This window comes from Bufo bufo, chromosome 5, assembly GCF_905171765.1.
Source record: "Bufo bufo chromosome 5, aBufBuf1.1, whole genome shotgun sequence".
Taxonomy (NCBI): Eukaryota; Metazoa; Chordata; class Amphibia; order Anura; family Bufonidae; genus Bufo; species Bufo bufo.
Window position 1 is genome coordinate 257,409,539 of NC_053393.1, and position 18,451 is coordinate 257,427,989.

Below are 18,451 nucleotides of genomic sequence, written 5' to 3' on the forward strand. Positions count from 1 at the left end.
CACTCAGGCTGTGATCTGGTTTGTCACACAACAATACATTTTGGCATTGATGTCACTGGAAATACATTTCATGCATTTACAAGGAATTTGACTGCCAAAGTGGTTCACGACATAAAAAGGTTAAAGAGGTTTTCCAGGATTTTGATACTGATGACTTATAGTCTGGATAGGTCATCAGTATGTGATCAGTGGGGGTCCAACAGCTGGGACCCCGTCCATCAGCTATTTGAGAAGGCACTGGCACTCCTGTAAGTGCTGCGGCATTCTCACAGCTTACCATGTACAGCACTGTATATTGTATAGCAGCTGTGAATGGGGCTGAGCTGCGATACCAAGCACAGCCACTATACAATGTACTGCACTGTGCTTGGTGAGCACAGAGAAGGCCATGGCGCTCACAGGAGCACCACTGCCTATGCGTAGGCATATTTTCCTGTTTATTTGTTGGAATGTGCTACAGAGGCCCCTAACAAACCTCTGCCACAGATATGAACCTAGCCTTAGATGCAAGAAGTCTGAGGTAGCCTACAACATTTCTCCTGTCTCATCAGTGGCTCAGGGTGATTGTCCCAACTATACTGCAGCTCTGCATGTTCAGATTGGCCGCTATGTATTAGTGCCAAATAACCAGGAAGTCTTCACACAAGCAATAGAATATGCAGAAATTACAAGCAACTAAACCTAGTGCGAAAAAAAAGGAGATCAGGCACTTGCAACTCATACTGAGCCATAATATTTCTCAGTGAGGGGGTAGTCTGAAGTTTTTCAGTACACCTGATGTATAAGGCCCCCTTCACACGGGCATCGCGCGTGAGGGCCGGATGCGATGCAGGTGCGTTCAGGGAAAATCGTGCGAGTAGGCACACAATTTCAGTCAGCTTTGACTGCGATTGCGTTCCGTTGTTCAGTTTTTTCCGCGCGAGTGCAAAGCGTTTTTCACGTGAGTGAGAAAAAACTGAATGTGGTACCCAAACGCAAACCCAGACTTCTTTACTGAAGTTCGGGTTTGGTGTTCTGTAGATTTTATTATGGAAAATAATAAAATATACATTGCACTCGTGCGGAAAAAACTGAACAACGGAACGCAATCGCAGTCAAAGCTGACTGAAATTGTGTGCCTACTCGCACGATTTTCCCTGAACGCACCTGCATCGCATCCCGCCCATCCGGCCGCAACCAGATCTAAATGCCAACTTTTATCCAAACCAGTTTACTATGTGTATGGACAAAGAAAGAAAAAAAAATATATATATATATATATATATATATATATATATATATATATATATATATATATATATATATATATATATTAAAAAACACTTACTATAAAATTGCTTAAATTTTTCATTCTTTCCACAACGCTCTTCATAGTTTTTATTGCTGGTAAATATATGCTTACCTGCAAGAAATCAAAATCAACAAAGACCTCTTTACAAGTGTCAATTCAGCAGGCTATTATCAGAAACAAAGTGACTCTGTACACAGGCATTGTTTCTGGGCAGCAGATTGCTGTTTACACAGAACGATCTGTCATCCAAAAATAATGATTTTGGTGTCTGCATTAATGATGCTTTCACCCAATGAATGAGAGTCTGCTCATTTATTGGGTGAAGGTCAGCATCTTTACACAGGGCAATTATTGGGAATGAACATTCCTATGAAGGCTCCTACCCGATAACTGCCCTGATAGTTGGTGTAAAAGAGACCTTAAGAAAATCTAAACACAACTCAAGGCTTGTTCACCTGGAGAATCTAAAAATCGGGGCCACAATTACAGATTCTGTCAAAAAGACCGGACAAAAAAAAAAAAAAAGTCCTGCATGCAATCAAAAAGGGAACACCCACTTCCTCCCTCAGTGTTCATTCCAGAGCAGATCAGTAGGAGCCGTACAAAATAGAATTCCTATAACCTCATTCTTCCTTTTGCTTTTTACTTGAAAGACAGAAAACATTCTAATCAACCATAAGCACCAAGGAGGGAATTAGAGGGGTGCTGTCATGGGTTCTGGAAAATAACAATTGCTCTTACCGGTAATTGTTTTTTTTGAAACCCATGACGGCACCCATGCGACTAGGACCTCCCATCCAGGACAGGAAACCTGAAGAGATAAAATGGTTCACACCCCCACCACACCTCAGTGATTATAATAAACCGACCTCCAGAGGCATGCCAACCACCAAGAAAGAGGAGTTGAAAAAAAACTGAAAACAACACACATAATGGTAAACTCTGGTAACTCCTCTAATTTCCCATGGAAAAGGAGCTGTATCAACTATAATTCTATATATATATATATATATATATATATATATATATATATATATACAGTACAGACCAAAAGTTTGGACACACCTTCTCATTCAAAGAGTTTTCTTTATTTTCATGACTATGAAAATTGTAGAGTCACACTGAAGGCATCAAAACTATGAATTAACACATGTGGAATTATATACATAACAAACAAGTGTGAAACAACTGAAAATATGTCATATTCTAGGTTCTTCAAAGTAGCCACCTTTTTGCTTTGATTACTGATTTGCCCACTCTTGACATTCTCTTGATGAGCTTCAAGAGGTAGTCTTCCAACAGTCTTGAAGGAGTTCCCAGAGATGCTTAGCACTTGTTGGCCCTTTTGCCTTCACTCTGCGGTCCAGCTCACCCCAAACCATCTTGATTGGGTTCAGGTCCAGTGACTGTGGAGGCCAGGTCATCTGGCGCAGCACCCCATCACTCTCCTTCATGGTCAAATAACCCTTACTTTCAAAGTTTTCCCAATTTTTCGGCTGACTGACTGACCTTCATTTCTTAAAGTAATGATGGCCACTCGTTTTTCTTTACTTAGCTGCTTTTTTCTTGCCATAATACAAATTCTAACAGTCTATTCAGTAGGACTATCAGCTGTGTATCCACCTGACTTCTCCTCAACGCCACTGATGGTCCCAACCCCATTTATAAGGCAAGAAATCCCACTTATTAAACCTGACAGGGCACACCTATGAAGTGAAAACCATTTCAGGGGACTACCTCTTGAAGCTCATCAAGAGAATGCCAAGAGTGTGCAAAGCAGTAATCAAAGCAAAAAGTGGCTACTTTGAAGAACCTAGAATATGACATAATTTCAGTTGTTTCACACTTGTTTGTTATGCATATAATTCCACATGTGTTCATAGATGTTAGAGATTATATATATATATATATATATATATATATATATATATATATATATATATATATATATATATTAGAGAGAGAGATTTATAATTTTTTAAAATATATTAGGGAGGGAATTTTTTGGGGTGCAGTCATGGGTTTCAAGAAAAGCTTACCGGTAAGAGCAATTATTGTTTTCCCCTCACCCATGACAGCACCCATGCGAGACTAAACTATAAGACAAATAAAATTTTGGGGGGGGGGGGGGGGGGGGGGGGGGGGGGGTTTCGGGGGGAAAAGAAACACTACAGCTTGTAGCACTTTCCTCCCAAAGGCCGCATCTGAGTCAAGATGCAGTCTGTAAAGGTAGAGCTCCAAGTAGCGGCTCTACAAATCTGGGCCAAAGAAGCATCTGCCCAAGAGGTCGCAATGGACCTGGTAGAATGGGCCCCAAACCACGTTGGAGGAGGCAGGCTAATGGAAGAATAGGCAAGAGAAATAGCATTCTTTACCAATCTAGCAATAACACTAGTGGAAACGTTGCGGCCCCTACACTTTCCCTGAAACTGGATAAGGAGATTTTCATCTATCCTCCAAGGTGATGTGGAATCTAGGTAAAACACTAGACACCTCCTGACATCTAGGCAATGAAATTTTTCTTCTAACGTATTGGCTGGATTTGGGCAAAAAGAGGGTAGTATCACATCCTGACTTCTATGAAAATCTGAAACCACCTTGGGCTGGAAAGATGGAATTGGTCTAATGATCACTATCCTCCAAAATCGTGGTATAGGGAGGGAAGGCAGAAAAAGCTTGTATCTCAGATACCCATTTAGCCGAGGTTATTGCTAGAAGGAAAGCCATTTTAAAAGAGAGCATCTTGATAGAGATTTTTCTTAATGGTTCAAACGGCTTCTGAGATAGAGCCGAAAGAACTGTATTCAAATCCCAGGGAGGAGACAATAGTCTTAAGGAAGGATGTAACCTGGAGGCTGCTGACAAGAATCTTTTAATCCATGGATGATCAGCTAACCTATAATCAAAGAAATAACTTTGCAGCTACCTGAACCTTTAGTGTGGAAGCCTTAAGATTCCTATCTAGCCCTGCTTGTAAAAAATCTAGTATCCTTGGTATTTCTGGAGATTTAAAAGGGATCTGGGCGCTGATCTAGGAAAGTAGAATTTTTTTTTCCAAATTTTAATATATTTTTTTTTTAGAGGTAACCGCCTTCCTACTTAACTTAGCAAGGTAGAAACCACATTGTTCGACAATCCCCTTCCCGACCAGATTTCCCTTTCAAAATCCATGTTGAAAGATGAAGGACTTCTGGGCTGGGATGAACTAGCGGACCCTTGTAAAGAAGATCCTCTCATAATGGCAGGGACCATGGAGGCTGTACTGCCAACCTCAGAAGATTCAAATACCAGGACCTCTTGGGCCACTTTGGAGCTAATAGAATAACAAAGGCTTCCTCTCTCTATATTTTCTTCAATACTTGTGGGATAAGGCAAAATGGAGGGAAGGCGAACCCCAATTCTTGCCTCGTTATGTGCTAACCCGTCCACTGCTGATGGGCTGTCCAAATGATTGGCTTCCTGTTGGCTCTTAAGGTGAAAAGGTCCACTGTAGGAAGACCGTGCCTCTGGACTATCTGCAAAAATATTTCTTTGTTCAGACACCATTCTCCCTGTTTTATGGAAACTCGACTGAGGAAGTCCACTATAACATTCCTTCTCCTTCAGATGTACCGCTGAAAGGAAAAGCATTCCTCTTTCTGCTATGCAAAAGATTTCCTGGCATAGATGTAGGAGGGAAGAGACTCTCGTTCCTCCTTGACGGTTTATGTAGGCCACCACTGTTGAATTGTCCGAATAGAACACAATCTTCCTGTTTTTATTTACGGAAGAGCCACCGTCAGTGCCATCTCTACTGCTTTTAACTCCTTGAAATTGTAGGATGCTTTCCTCGTAATCAGATCCCACCTCCCTTGCCAGTATCTGTTCTGGGAGTGGGCTCCCTAACCCCAAGGGCTGGCGTCTGTGGTAATTATGGTCTGGTCTGGAAATGTCCATGGAACTCCTGCTGGAACTCCACTATAACAGGGAGCATCTTGCAGCCACACATGTACACTCACCTAAAGAATTATTAGGAACACCATACTAATACGGTGTTGGACCCCCTTTTGCCTTCAGAACTGACTTAATTCTACGTGGCATTGATTCAACAAGGTGCCGATAGCATTCTTTATAAATGTTGGCCCATATTGATAGGATAGCATCTTGCAGTTGATGGAGATTTGAGGGATGCACATCCAGGGCACGAAGCTCCCGTTCCACCACATCCCAAAGATGCTCTATTGGGTTGAGATCTGGTGACTGTGGGGGCCATTTTAGTACAGTAAACTCATTGTCATGTTCAAGAAACCAATTGGAAATGATTTGAGCTTTGTGACATGGTGCATTATCCTGCTAGAAGTAGCCATCAGAGGATGGATACATGTTCTCATTCTGTTTACGCCAAATTCAGACTCTACCATTTGAATGTCTCAACAGAAATCGAGACTCAGACCAGGCAACATTTTTCCAGTCTTCAACAGTCCAATTTTGGTGAGCTCGTGCAAATTGTAGCCTCTTTTTCCTATTTGTAGTGGAGATGAGTGGTACCCGGTGGGGGTCTTCTGCTGTTGTAACCCATCCGCCTCAAGGTTGTGCGTGTTGTGGCTTCACAAATGCTTTGCTGCATACCTCGGTTGTAACGAGTGGTTATTTCAGTCAACGTTGCTCTTCTATCAGCTTGAATCAGTCGGCCCATTCTCCTCTGACCTCTAGCATCCACAAGGCATTTTTGCCCACAGGACTGCCGCATACTGGATGTTTTTCCCTTTTCACACCATTCTTTGTAAACCCTAGAAATGGTTGTGCGTGAAAATCCCAGTAACTGAGCAGATTGTGAAATACTCAGACCGGCCCGTCTGGCACCAACAACCATGCCACGCTCAAAATTGCTTAAATCACCTTTCTTTCCCATTCTGACATTCAGTTTGGAGTTCAGGAGATTGTCTTGACCAGGAGCACACCCCTAAATGCATTGAAGCAACTGCCATGTGATTGGTTGACTAGATAATTGCATTAATGAGAAATAGAACAGGTGTTCCTAATAATTCTTTAGGTGAGTGTATATTACTGGCATGTTCTCCAGCAAGCCACTGGGCTCATATTAACATTTGTATATACCACTATATGTATTAGTGATATTGTAACTACACCCCCAATATCACTCTGGCTATGTATTATACTTATTTATTGATTTTATATTATTATATATATATTTTTTATTATTTCTGTTTTCCCCATATTTGGAATGCATTATTTCATCCTCCTCTAGGCATTTTGTCTATTGAGGCTACTTTCACACTAGCGTTCGGGGCTCCACTTGTGAGCTCCGTTTGAAGGCTCTCACAAGCGGCCCCGAACGCATCCGTACTGCCCCAATGCATTCTGAGTGGATGCGGATCCGCTCAGAATGCATCAGTCTGGCAGCGTTCAGCCTCCGCTCCGCAAGCGGACACCCGAACGCTGCTTTCAGCGTTCGGGTGTCCGCCTGGCCGTGCGGAGGCAAACGGATCCGTCCAGACTTACAATGTAAGTCAGAGGGGACGGATCCGTTTGAAGTTGACACAATATGGCTCAATTTTCAAACGGATCCATCCCTCATTGACTTTCAATGTAAAGTCTGGACGGATCTGTCTTAACAACTTTCACATTTACAATTTTTTCTAAACTATAATGCAGACTGATCCGTTCTGAACGGATCCAAACATCTGCATTATAGGAGCGGATCCGTCTGTGCAGACACCAGACGGACCCGCTCTGAACGCAAGTGTGAAAGTAGCCTGAGATAAGTTTTTTAGAAGCATCCTTTTAACCCATGGAATTTCCTCCTCTTATTTTTATTTCATTATATATATATATATAACAAGGAAGGACACCGCAGCACATCCGTAGGTGAAAAATAGTGGATCTTTATTCACCCTTGCGACGTTTCAGTCCACTTGCTGGGACTATTATCAAGCTTGATAATAGTCCCAGCAAGTGGACTGAAACGTCGCAAGGGTGAATAAAGATCCACTATTTTTCACCTACGGATGTGCTGCGGTGTCCTTCCTTGTTCTATATCATACACCTTGGTAAGGTGTTTTCACCGCTGGCACCCATCTGATTGTCACCAGGTGTGCTGCCCTGATTCTACACAGTATGTATATATATATATATATATATATATATATATATATATATATATATATATATATATCAATCACTTTCCACTCTATGGTTTTAGACTTGATAAAGGGGTCCGTTCCAGCAAGTTGCGCAATGTCTCTGTGTAAATGTATCTTACACTCTGCGTCTGGAAATACCGACAGGATTCATATGTCTCCAACTTAGTTCACAAATAGCGTGTGGGGCCCATTCAATATAGACACCTGTATATGGGTCACTGTGTGACTGACCACATTTAGTTCTCCATATATCCAATGTTAAATACTGGCAGTTGAAGTAAATAACTTTAGTGTATTACGTTACCAGTTGCACAAGTATGGACGCACAAGTGTTCAACCAACCAGGCATAGATGCACAGGCGCTCAGCAGACCAGGCTTTTAACTAAGCAGGTATAGATGCAAGACATTCAGCTAAGCAAGTATAGATGCACAGGTGGACCTCCAACCAGGCGATCAACAAGCTGACATAGATTCAAAAATGTTCAGCCAGACAGGCATAGCCACACAGCCAAGCATGTACAGGAGTTCAGACAGACAGGCATCGGAATTCTGAAGACAATAGGCAACCAAGCAGGCCCCAAAGCTATCAGGCCGCCCTGAGGCCGTCCACCAGGCCCTGAAGCCATGAGGCAACCACACAACAAAAATATTCGCTGTATAACCCAAGTTCAATCCATAAGGTGTTCCTTGTTTCACAGCCCTGGAGGCTGCATGCTCCACTGAGGGAAGAAGTGGGTGTTCCCGTTTTGATTGCTCTGGGGCTGGCTTCCTGTCCAGTTGTAGGGGCGGATCCATCTCTCTATGGTGCTCTCATTGGTGAAGGGGAAAACATGATCCTTTAAACAGGTGGTTATGAGTTGCTGTCACCAGAACTCCCAAAATGACCTGTTCTTTGGAACAATTTCAGAAGTACTTATTGCAAGACTGAGGAAGGCTGTATTCACCAAAGCAGCCCACTACTTTCTTACACGATACCCCTTATAACAGAAAGTGTAGATCCAAGTAAATTGTGCCAGAATTGTCCAGAAAAAGTTATCCAACCCCTATAATGCCCCCCCAAATACCTGGGCCCCTCATACAGGTTATATTTACCCCGCTCCCAAGCACCTGATCTTTCAGATCATTTTCGATCTAGCTAACCCTGATGGCCTCAAAACCACTATCCCCGAATCCCAAGACCTCTGCAACGACATCTCGAAATTTTTTAAACAAAAAGTTGATGACATCCAAAACGACATCTTGCTAGCTCAACAGGCAACTGTTCCCCCCCATAGAGAACAACGTGATAAACCCCACCCACACCTTTACTCTATGCCCTTTAAAACTTGAAGACCTAACTAAAAGCATGAAAAATATGTCCAAAGCAACTTATCCCCTCTCCAATATCCAAACTAAATCTCTTATTGAATGCACGACCACCATTGCCCCGTTAATTCTAAGAATTATAAATGACTCCTTTCTCAGTGGTAACGTCCCTGAGACTCTCAAGTTAGGAATCATAACTCCCCTCCTCAAGAAACCAGGAGCAGACATAAATATGATGGCCAATTTCAGACCGATTACCAACATCCACCTAATAGCTAAAATCATGGAGATAGCAGTGGCAAGCCAACTCCAGCTGCACGTAGAACAGCATCGACTTCTAGATGAACATCAGTCGGGCTTCAGGCCAACACACAGCACGGAATCAGCCCTGGTCAGCCTTTGGGATGAAGCCCTAGGGGTCGCTGACGAGGGAGGGGGGACTTGGCTGGTTCTCCTAGACATGTCGGCAGCCTTCGACACTATCAGCCATTCCATCCTCCTAAATAGATTAAAAACTGACATTGGAGTAGATAACCACGGACTTGCCTGGTTTGACTCTTTCCTGAAAAACAGAGCTCAGAGAGTCAAACTGGGCTCATTCTTTTCCCCAGTCGAGAAGGTGGAGTGGGGAGTCCCTCAGGGATCTCCCCTCTCGCCATTACTCTTCAATATTTATGTCAGACCTCTGCTCGCCATTCTGAAGGAGTATAACATCAGCTTTGAGTCCTATGCGGACGATACACAGATCCTTTTGAGAGTATCGAAATCCGCTGATGACTATAAACTCATGCAAGAAGGACTAAATAAGGCCAGGAACTGGCTAGCACATAACCACCTCAAACTCAACCCGACCAAGACTGAGCTTATTGCACTACATAAAACACCTGAGGCTGCCGCCCCGTCTATCTTTGGGGAAAACGTTGCCATCGCCACACAAGGAAAGAGTCTGGGGATAATTTTGGATCAAGAAATGAGCCTCCGTCCCCAGATTAAAGAAGTAATACGGAAAGCAAACTTCGCCCTATTCCTTCTAAAAAAAGCCCTACCGCTTCTCCCCAACACATGCAGACAGGTCGTGGTGGGAGCGCTAGTCAACTCCCACCTGGACTACGGCAATGCAATGTATGCGGGGCTACCAGAGAAAGATCTGAGAGCTCTGCAACTCTGTCAAAACAGAGCCATCCGGCTCATCAAGAAACTAGACTGGACAGACTCTGTCACAAAAGCACGCAGGGAACTCCACTGGCTCCCAGTGAAAGAGAGAGTGCAGTTTAAGCTGTGCTGCTTAACACACAAAGCCCTCCACAAAACAGGCCCCATCTATCTGCAAAAAAAGATAACACGTTACCATCCTCCTAGAGAACTGAGATCCACCTCAGCCTCCCTTCTGTCGGTGCCAAGAACCCGCCTCAAGACAAGGGGGGACAGACGTTTCTCAGCATTAGCCCCCAAGATCTGGAACTCCCTCCCAGAACATATCAGAACAACATCAGATTACCTGGAATTTAGGAAGCTGGTTAAGACCTGGCTATTTGTGTAGGATGACGTAGGGGCTCACAAATATAGCCGTCCACAAGCGCTTTGATCGGATTGAGTTCCTCTAGAGCGCTATACAAGGACTTAGTAACATAACATAACATAACCTGGGTCGCTTCTGATGCCCGCACCGCCACCGCTGCATCTCCCAGTTGCCCGGATCAAAACATCCGGTGACGAGAGGGGGGGGGCCCAACAGCAGGCCGCGACAGGGACGAGCCTCCCTAGCGTCTCCCGCAATACTAAGGAGACTCGTCCCTGTCACAGCCTGCTATTGGCTGGAGATGCAGCGGCGGCCATCAGAAACTACGTGGGTGACAGAGAGCAGGGCAAGTATAACCAGTATGAGGGGCATGGGCATTTTGGGGGTTGGATAACCCTTTTAAGGAAACTTGGTCAGCAGTTTAGACCAGACCACATTATACTGCTGTCAGCATTAGGCAGGGACTGGGGACAGCAGGACAAAAATACTTTGTGAAAATGGTATCACCCGGAAGAGTGAGAACGTGCAGTTTTATTAGGCCAGATTTTCTTCCTTAAAGGGGTTGTCTCATCATGGACAATGGGGGCATATCGCTAGCGCACCTATATCGAGAACAGAGCCCCACAAGTGAAGGAGGGCGCACTGCGCATGCGCAGCGGCCTTCCATTCATTTTCTATGGTGCCGGTGAAAATAGCCGAGCACTGGCTCGGCTATTTCCGTTGGCCCCATAGAAATGAATGGGAGCGGGGGCAGTGCATGACTGGTACACTTCCATTCACTTCTATGGGGAGCCAGCTTGGTGGTGGCCAGACTGGAGCCCTCCAGCCACCACCTTGCGGGGGCTCCGTTCTCAATACAGGTGCGAGTCCCATGGGTGGGACCCACACCTGTAAGACAATGGGGGCATATCCTAGCGATATGCCTCCATGATGAGACAACCCCTTTAAGTGTCCAGGAGGTGAAGCTTCACTGTGCTCCGAGCCGACAGCTATAGCATACAACCTGCAGACCACTACAGCTGTCACTCACAGCAGAGGAGATGGGCTGTGAAACAGCTCAATGCTGGAAGCACTTCACAGTAAAGCTCCGTCTCCAGTGCCCTTCAGAACCTAACTCACTAACACTAATCCTGATAACAAAAGCTCCACTAAAGGTATGTTTGACTTGCTCGCCCTGGCCGCTAACTAGCATTAACAGCAGCTTAGTGTGGTCAAAACCGCTGATATATTTCTGGTAATGTATTTTAGAACGTGTCTAAGACAAAATATAAGCCAAAAAGCACACTAGTTTTATTAAAGAGGTTCAGTACTAATTTAGTTTACATGTACATGCCACACAGTAATCTGATGGCACTCCATTCAAAGTCTATGGGGCGGGCAGAAACAGCTGTTTGATATTTTGTGAGAAACCCCTTCTAAAGAGGAAAGTAATGGAAAAAATGTGAAGTGAACCTGTCTGGTGGTTTCTGCTGCCCTATGTTTCTAGAGTATATCCTGACAGGACTACTAGGAGAGACAGGGTCCCAATTGCAGACAGGATGACTGACAGCCATCTGTGCACATACAGTGATAGAGGGAGAGCTGGCGATCACTAGGTGTGGGGGTCAATCAGGCCTCTGTCATTAACCCTGCCATAAAATCATATAAACCTACATATCACAGTTCAGGTTTTCTTCTTCTATCATATCCTGCTCTCACACGGAGCAGCTAACATGGCCTGATAAGCTTGATGTAAAATCTATACACACTCTTCGCCATGTGATACTTACATCAAAGTCTGGTACGGTAGGCTCTTTAAAGTCGTTCCACATCCTTCTGGGAATAACACTCACAGGAATGTCATGTGTGACAATACGACTCGTACTTGAAAGTGAGGGCTGGAACAAGCAAAGAAACTAGAAATGCATGGTTCTTCTGATGTAATGGATGTCTCTGTACTTCATTAGGTCAGATCAATACAAGGCAAGAAAATGAACTGGACATTGAAGGTCAAATTCTTGAAATGAAGATGCTCATCACAAATGGGGTTTTCCAGGACTTAGATATTGATGGCCTATCCTCAGGACAGGTCATCAATATCACATCAGTGAGGGACCGACACCTGCAGTCGGCTCTGTCCACGGTGTGTTTTCTAGTGCTAGCGTATTGCACCTCGGCTCCCATTGACTTGAATGGAAGTTGAGCTGCAGTCCCCCAACATGGCCACGGCCAAGTGGACAGAACCTTGTGCTTCTGGTCCACTGAATGTACAGTTTTCAGAGCCAGTAGCTGCCTGAAACCGTGAGGGTCCAACACCAATATCTAGGTAGCAGAACATGTATAATGTAAGCTAGCATTTATACAGAGAATATGGTTTCGGATATTGCATGCTATTAGGCTTCGCTACATCCTCACCAGTTCCACAGCCACTGTGAGACAGGGACAGTGTTTATTAGTCAGTTTGATTTTTACAGCCTTGGCGTTCTGTGCCGTTTTCAACGCTCGAGAAAAGTTTTCAGTTGCCAGCTCCAAATAAATGTCATTCTGCTCAGCAGACACACCTTCCATTTGGTACTCATCAAAGAAATTGGCCTGGGAGAGAACAGCAGAAATGACACTTAATGGAATCCAATACAAATCAGGGTCTCTCCCTACACAAAGATCTATTACACATTAACAAATGTAAAGAGAGAACAATATGCCCTGTGAATATACAGTCCTGAACAACGCTTTGTCTACAGGTGAAATAATAATACACACAAAAGATGAACAAACTTCAGTAACCCTGCACAATGTATGAGACATAACTTATCACATCCTAATCCTGCAGTGGTATGAAATATTCCCAGACACTTTATCCTGATAGCCAAAACTATGTCAAAAGGAGAGACCTTTAGCATCCATCGGATTCATAGGAGTCTGTGGCCACATTTAGGGTGAGCGCACACACAAATAGGGCATTACTAGTATTTTATCTTTACAGGGGTGTGGAAATAAAAATAAAAAAAACTACTTGTCGAAGGACTAAAGTGGGGGCTCAATCTACTTGTCCCTCATGACCATCTACTTGTCCTGAACTTATACTAACGTTATACTGTATGTGGGCAGCCCCAAGGTGATGTTATACTGTATGGGGGCAAGAGGGAGACGTTATACTGTATGGGGGCCACAAGGAGACGTTATACTGTATGGGGGCCACAAGGAGACGTTATAGTTTATCAAGTGCCACGTGCAGTGCAGATTGCAGGCAGGGCCAGAGCCTCAGAAGACAGACAGCACAACCTTTATTTCTGACACCCCTGCAGATGAGCGTTCCTCCCGGAGCCTGTCCACATCGCAGCTCCCGGCCTGACCTGCAAGCGCTGACTGGGGTCACATAGCATTATACTGATTTATGATGCTATGTAACCTTTACAGTTCTGGAATGTATTGGATAATACTGACATAATGCTGTCAGTGTTATCCAACACATTCCAGAACTGTAAGGGTTATATAGCATCATAAATCAGTATAATGCTATGTGACCCCAGCCAGGGCTTGCAGGTCAGGCCGGGAGCTGCGATGTGGACAGGTTCCGGGAGGAACGCTCATCTGCAGGGGGCCGTGGGGTCTCTCACTCCTCTTCTCCCATCTTGGCCTGCAATTACTCAGTCTCTGGAGACGGTGTGCTGACTTACTGTGCGCTCCTGTGCTGGCAGGTGGGCGGAGACTTCGATACAGGAGCCGGGAGGAGCGGGGGCCGCCTGCAGGAAGTGATATGTACGGTACTCATATGCACAATGCAGAGGCAGGCTGACATAGATGTAGGAGCGGTCAGCTCGCGGCTAGCATATGACCGCTCCTATTACTGCCCAACCGACATGTCCCTGCTACTTGCCCGCACAGGGCTAAACAACTGTTCAAACTACTTGCCCGGCGCCCTTGGAACTGCATGTCCCGGGGGTCGGGCGATAGGAATTCCACACCCCTGCTTCATTATATATTATAGATTTTAATCAACTGTCAATATTTTGTGGTCTTTCAGTAGTATAATATTCAAATGCCGAAAATAACATTAAATGATTTTCCAATTACAGAGGCTCTGTCAGCATGATCAACCCTATTGAACCAGGCGTATATCAGCTTTCTAAGCATATCTTAATTTGTGGTAAGGCTAAGTAGGTAGTGTATATGATATGTAGATGCTAGGACACAGCTCTGCCCTCAGCATGCTCATGTCCAGCCCTGTCAATCAAGGGGGGTGGGGGGCTGTGCAGAGCACAGGGGGTGTTACAAAAGCAGTGCTCCAAGAATTCAGCCCCACCTCCTGGTGCTTCAACGTACTCATTTGCATATGAATAATATTATCTCTGCTTGTAGGAATTTTGAGGTTGCAGTGTGGTGATGACATGCATTTATATAATAAAACACAGAACCCTTCCATAAGATTGGTGTCACACAGCTTTTTGTGGCAGTTTTCAGCCAAAGCCAGACGTGGACCCAGCAGAAAGAAGTAAAAGCCCTTCCCATATATTTCTCACTTTTGACTCAAAAGCTTGCCATCAAAAACTACGTATGACACCACCTTTAACAGTACCCCCTGAGGAAGCTGTGGGGAACAAAGTGCAGGCTCTGAGGTAGCCCCAGCTGTTGTATACCCATGATGTCTCACCAGGATTGGTAATCTATATACAGCGATACATACTGCACCATGCCTTTATTATATATGTTGTCATACTTGTCCTGTATCTACAATGATAGCTATTGGGACACTCGCATACTCTTAGAGTGGGAGATACTGTTTGTATGGATTCTAAGCAATAAAGATATTTTTTAATAACCTAATGCAGTAGTATTATTTCTCTATAAAACTGTACCCAGAGAATTTGTAGGTGTTATATAAAGTAGAAGCCTGTCGTTTATTAAGAGGAGTATCTGATATATAGGTGTTGATGATCTCCATGTGGTAAAACAAACAGCGCGATGATGAATATATCAGGAATCTTACCTGGCAGAGCTCACACCACATGCTGACTCCCCCATTAGCCACCTTGTCGGTAAGAATGAAGTACAGATTGTTGGCTGTCAGTCGTAAGGTACATGATTTGGTCAACTTTGTAATTGTGTTTACAACTCCTGAAAAAGACAGGAAATTCTGCAAAATCAACACAAACCCCAGAATAAAGACCTTAAAGGTTTTGTCCAAGATTTTAATACTGATGACCTATCTTCAGAATAGGTCATCAGTGTCTGACACCCGGGACCCCCACCAATCAGCTGGTTTAGAAGACAGTGGGGCTTGCAGCATCTTCACAGCTTTCCCAGGCCAGTGATGTCATGTTCATCTATATATGTGCCTAGGAGCAGCTCAGCCCCATAGAAGTGAATGGAGCTGAGCGTGATACCAAGCATAGCCACTAGACTACGTACAGTGCTGTGCCTTGTGAGCAGGAAGAAGGCAAACAGCCGGACCCCACCGATCAGATACTGATGACCTAGTATTTAAATCTTGGAAATCAGTTTTAAAATAACAGGCACAGATTTAAGGTGGAGGCGACTGTATATACAGTAATTGCCTCATATATCAGCCATCATTCAGATCAGAGTAAGGCCGAGTTCACACGAACGTGTGTGACCCGTGCCCGTGCTGCGGCCCGCAATGCACGATCGCCAGCCGTAGGTCAGCCGCATCGGATGGCGGACCCATTCACTTTAATAGGTCCGCGATCCACCCGTTCCGCAAAAAGATAGGACATGTTCTATCTTTTTGCGGAACGGAAGTACGGGACGCAACCCCAAGGAAGCACTCCGTAGTGCTTCCGAGGAGTCCCGTTCCGTGCGGCCGTTCCGCAATTCCGGATTTGCGGACCCATTGAAGCGAATGGGTCCGCATCCGTGATGCGGAATGCACACGGAACTGTGGCCGTGTATTGCGGCCCACAATACGGCCACGGATCACACACGTTTGTGTGAACTAGGCCTAATTCAGGCAATGTGGGAGAGGAGGAGGAGGGCAGTAAACCAGGTGCCATTTACAGGGCAGCTATTTTATAAAGGGAGAAAGCCGTTAAGAGGGCATCCTGACAACCCTTCCTTTCTTCCACTGATGGCGCAGGGGATAACAGGCTATAAGTAGTCTCATAACACTGTATATACAACAGGGTCCTGAGGTGGGCTGTGGCCACAGTGGTGGTGGGACCTCGTCCATACAGGCGTTCACAGGACGGGGACCGGAAGACAACAGCAGAGTGCCAGACACCCAGGACACAGCAACTGGGAGCTTCTTCACCAAGTACAGCAGGCTGGGGTGTCCCCACTGTCTACACATCCGAGCGGCGGGATTGCTGAGCTCTGTACTGCAGCTCCATTCAGATAAGATATAGGATCTGTGGGGTCCCAGCAGTCACAGTTATTAGGCACAAAAACAATAATTCACACTTAGTTCTTTCATGGGAGTTTTCTGGCCTTATACTAAACAAAACATAAATTAATTATTTTATTTTTTGCGTGCCATTTTTGTTTCCCTATAAAGAGGTCTATGGGGAAACACCTGAAACACCAACAAACCCAAATTCGAGGTTTTTTGTTAATAGCATGGGCCCAATGAAAGGCTTCAAGAGGGGGAAAAAAATACTACAAAATCACACTGCTGTGCTTTGCAGCGCGGCCTGATTTATCGCTGTGCCGCTGGATGACAATCATGAGGCAGAGGGCTGGTCCTAAATGACACTCTTCAAACGGCTCGTAGCAGCCATACAATCATCACTTAGTCCAGTAACATGGCCTATGGGTTCGGCCACACAGCAGCTTTGGGCACCACACATGTCCTGTAGCTGCCATCCAATCATCACTTATGCCAGTAACATGGCCTATGGGTTCGGCCACACAGCAGCTTTGGGCACCACACATGTCCTGTAGCTGCCATCCAATCATCACTTATGCCAGTAACATGGCCTATGGGTACGGCCACACAGCAGCTTTGGGCACCACACATGTCCTGTAGCTGCCATCCAATCATCACTTATGCCAGTAACATGGCCTATGGGTACGGCCACACAGCAGCTTTGGGCACCACACATGTCCTGCTCAGGTATCATGGCGTAGCTGCCATAGGAATGAATGGGGTCCCAGTGCTGTGACAAGTGATTCCTGTTATGGTGACACCATTCAGTCCTATGGCAGCCCAGCTACGCCGTGATACTTGCAGCCGTAACCTAAATGATGAGAAATCTGACCTGCCCAAACGTCATTTTTAAAAACCAGCGAAAACGCAGATTTTGCACCTTTTTATACAAAAAAACAGGTGTAGGTAGGAGAAGACCCTCCCCCTCTCCGACAAAGCACACTACTATGTGTCTAGATTCCAGGCATTTTTAGCCCATCCACTACGGTCAGAGCACGCGCCCATATACCGCCCTCGTCCACACTATAATACACACGGGTGAAGTGGTTCACGCAGCTGACGTCCACTAGCTTACAGCGGAACCGCATGCCTCCCGCGCCGCTGCCGCTCCCACTACTCTGCTTCCCTTTCTGCTGACGTCACCACCCCACGTGGTTTAGTCACGTGGTACACCGAGCGGTAGAAGGAGTGAGCTGTGCGCCTGGTAGAAAGCGTCATAGGCTGAAGATGGGGAGACGTCTGTCATTTGCTTCTCTTCCCCCCACACAGATGACATGTTTTTATTTCTGCTGAAATATGTCTTTATTGTTAATATATTTCTATAGATAACAGGATTGTCCAGGATTTCAGACATGTGAATAGGAGCAACAAATAGTACAACATGAAAAAACAGACAAACATTACTCCCCCTTTAAATTCCCCACCGCTCTACTGCCCCCTGCTGCAATGGACGCTGATTCTTTGGATGTGCGGAATCGCTGAGGCCAGTGATTGGCTGCAGTGGTCAGTGATGTATGTCACCGCTTGTGACGTTTTTTTTATTTATATTGTTTCGCTGCTGATAATAACCTAGTTTTCTTGTAATGCTTGTTGTGATATCTTGTGAATAAAATCATGTGTAGCACTGACAGGGGTGGACTGACCATAGAGCCTATCCGGAAGATTCCTGGTGGGCAAACACCCAGAGGGTTGCCCGAGCCCTCCTTAAAACTACAGACCAGGCACTTAAAGGGGATGCGCATGTTCTGGGGTAGGGGGTGGGGTTGGTGAATGGGACTCAGGTAAGTTTAATTATTTATTTATTTTTACTTATGGGGCATTACCCAGAGCA

At 45.1% G+C, this 18,451-nt stretch overlaps 1 protein-coding gene across 3 annotated transcripts in view; it reads right to left on the reverse strand.

The window, feature by feature from the left end:
• Positions 1-17,768, reverse strand: part of HUS1 (HUS1 checkpoint clamp component) — a 38,107-nt gene extending 20,339 nt beyond the window's left edge. Inside the window, exons 1-5 of one of the 3 annotated variants that reach the window (XM_040433259.1) lie at positions 17,696-17,764; positions 15,226-15,353; positions 12,654-12,830; positions 12,029-12,136; positions 1,328-1,402 (exon numbers count right to left, since the gene is read on the reverse strand). In XM_040433259.1, coding sequence (XP_040289193.1) covers positions 1,328-1,402; positions 12,029-12,136; positions 12,654-12,830; positions 15,226-15,246 — 381 coding nt within the window. In that variant the 5' untranslated portion in view covers positions 15,247-15,353; positions 17,696-17,764. Of the gene's footprint in view, positions 1-1,327; positions 1,403-12,028; positions 12,137-12,653; positions 12,831-15,225; positions 15,354-17,656 lie in introns of all 3 variants that reach the window. The other 2 variants (XM_040433257.1, XM_040433258.1) reach the window with 2 other exon arrangements.
• Between the last annotated feature and the right edge of the window lie 683 nt (positions 17,769-18,451).